Source organism: Aethalodelphis obliquidens, unplaced genomic scaffold, assembly GCF_003676395.1.
Source record: "Aethalodelphis obliquidens isolate GAN/ISIS:26980383/991018 unplaced genomic scaffold, ASM367639v1 scaffold46, whole genome shotgun sequence".
NCBI classification, from domain to species: Eukaryota; Metazoa; Chordata; class Mammalia; order Artiodactyla; family Delphinidae; genus Aethalodelphis; species Aethalodelphis obliquidens.
The window spans coordinates 4,484,393-4,486,775 of NW_020837990.1; the positions used below are offsets into that span (position 1 = coordinate 4,484,393).

A 2,383-nucleotide genomic window follows, 5' to 3' on the forward strand; every position below is an offset into this window, starting at 1 on the left:
CACTGACTCAGGCTGGGAACTGACTGTTAGGGGCGACTGGGCATCTCATGTTGGGTGAGGGTACGGCTCCTGAGCCATGTGGGTTATGGCGGGGGGGGGTCATAGTAACAAGAGCTAAGACTCAGCATGCATCTTCCTTGTGCCAGCAGCTGTGTGTCCACAGTCCCTCCCAGCGACCCTATGCGGTAGATCCGTCATTTTCTCTGTTTTACAGGTGAGGAAAGTGAGACACAGAGAAATTAAGGAACTGGCACAAAGCCACACAGCTGGAAGACAGTGGAGCCAGGATCTTAATGCAGGCGACTGGACTCCACAGCCCACACTCGTCACCATCACACCTGCCGAAGGGGTAGGATGGTCGGGCTGGACCGAAAGTGGGGCTGCGAGGTCAGTGGGGGTAGAGTTGGAGCAGGAAAGGGGGCTCCAGATCCTGGGGTCTGTGAGGGCTTAGGGAGATGGGGGCAGGCTGTGAGGAGGGGAAACCCAGCCGTGTCATTGGACCTCCCTGTGAGAGGCTGAGCGTGCTTGCTCAGAAGGGCTAGAGGTTGTACAGTTCCACCTGCCCAAGAGCAGAGTTCCCATCTGTGGGCAGGGCACACTGATGTGCCGGGAATGAGTTACAGGTGTTCTAAGACCGAGATCTCCTCCATCCGATCCTCCAGATGGTCCCAGGTTCCCGGGGCATCTGCCACCCCCTCCCCCAGCTGTAGCCTCTGGCTGAAAGCAGCCCCTCACTTTATTTCAGTGGGTCGTGCCATGCCATGTCGTCGTTTTTCTCATGTGCCGTGCTGTGACAAAGTTTGGGAAGCTCTGTCTCAGACAGGAGCTCACACGGCCTCTGAATCGTTCTAGGAGCTCAGAACATGAGATGCTGCTTCAACAGCTGCTAGTACTGCTTGTCCGGGGTCAAGCACAGAGAGCCATCCCTACACTGGAGTGCTTGGGGAGCTGTTGGTGGGGTGGCATGGGCCTGGCTGCCAGGCTGGGCTCTCTGACCTGGAGCTGGCTGGCGGAAGCCCACGAAGCTCAGGGAATCTCCCGTGGGAAGCTCATGTGTCCATCCAGTGCCTCTGCACCTGCTTGCTTCTAGCTGCATGGTCCTGGGCAGGTGACCTCCCTGGGCCCCAGATTCCTCATCAGGAAAATGAAAATAATAAACGCCTCCTCCCCCCGCCCCCCAGAGGGTACTTGTGCCTATTCAGCAAGCCTTTCCAATCTTGCTCTGGGCCGGGCAGTGGCTGGTGTCAGGGATGGGAAGTGAGTTAGTACACCGCAGCGTCTCTTGGCAAAGAGAGGAGGGGACCCAGGGGCAGGGAAACAGACCCAGAGACAGAAACCCAGATACTTAATAAATGGGGCTGCGCACAGAGCCCATACAAAACGCACCACCAGTAAATAACCTGCTGGACTTCCCTTTAGAACAAGAATGATCGGCATCGTCCCGGTGACCCGCTGGACGTTGGACTTCAGAAGCGCCCTCTGCCTCCCTGCTCAGTTTGGTCCCTCCCCTCACTCACCCCAACCCCTGGGGGGCCAGAGAGAACTTCCTGGAGCCCGGGTCCCTGCCACCCTCAGAGGCTCACTGGGCAGCAAACTCAGGTCCCCGATTCTCCGGTCGCGGGGAACCCGCGGGCAGACACAAAACCCATTCCATCGTTGGGCATGAAACAGGCCTTTGTGCCTGGCGGGAGCAGCCGTCAAAGCCGAGCGAGCGAGCGAGCGAGCGAGCGGGGCCAGCCCGGAGCGCTGAGAGCCTGGGCGCCGCTGGTTCCCACCGCGGCCACCGCTCCCACGGGCGCCGCCGCACCGCCGCGCCTCTCCAGACACGCGTCCTCGCCCCTCTGCCTCCTCCGTTTCCATACTCCCATTTTTAACTTCAGTGATGAGGCCGCTCTTACTTGCGTTGCACGTTTACAGCTTTGGGGAGCACCTTTCACTCCAGTTGAGTCATTTGCTCTGCATCACAAACTGAGGAGGCGTAAGGGGGCCACTCAGAGCTGTCAAGTGGCTCCTTTGTTCAGTAAGCACCTGCTGTGTGCTAAGCTCTGAGGATACAAGGGCAGGGCTGGACTTTGCAGGGCGTTGGGCCATCTTAAGGACGGGGGTCTTATTCTTGAGAGCTGTGGGGTGCCACTGGAAGAATTTAGGTAGGGCCAGCATGCGAAGAAGGGAGGAGATGGCAAGTTCAAATTTATGTTTCAGAAAGACCCCCCCCCCCCCGGCTGCTGCATGGATAATGCATTGAAGTGAGCCAGAGGCATTGTGGGGAGAGCAGCGGGAAGCTCCTGAGAAGGCCAGGGTGGTGATGGGGACAGGGTCACACAAGTGCAGAATTCAGTGAATGACAAGTGTTGTGGGATTCAGCCCTTCATCCAGCCCCTCA

The 2,383-nt window shown here is 58.4% G+C and overlaps 1 protein-coding gene across 1 annotated transcript; it reads right to left on the minus strand.

Moving 5' to 3' along the window:
* Nucleotides 1-247: 247 nt before the first annotated feature.
* On the minus strand, nt 248-1,654 carry LOC113606956 (uncharacterized; the record flags this gene model as incomplete). Its single annotated transcript, XM_027081841.1, is given in 5 exon segments — nt 248-335; nt 337-430; nt 560-582; nt 636-734; nt 1,584-1,654. Coding segments are annotated over 5 exon segments (375 nt in total), but the record flags the coding sequence as incomplete, so codon positions are not given.
* Between the last annotated feature and the right edge of the window lie 729 nt (nt 1,655-2,383).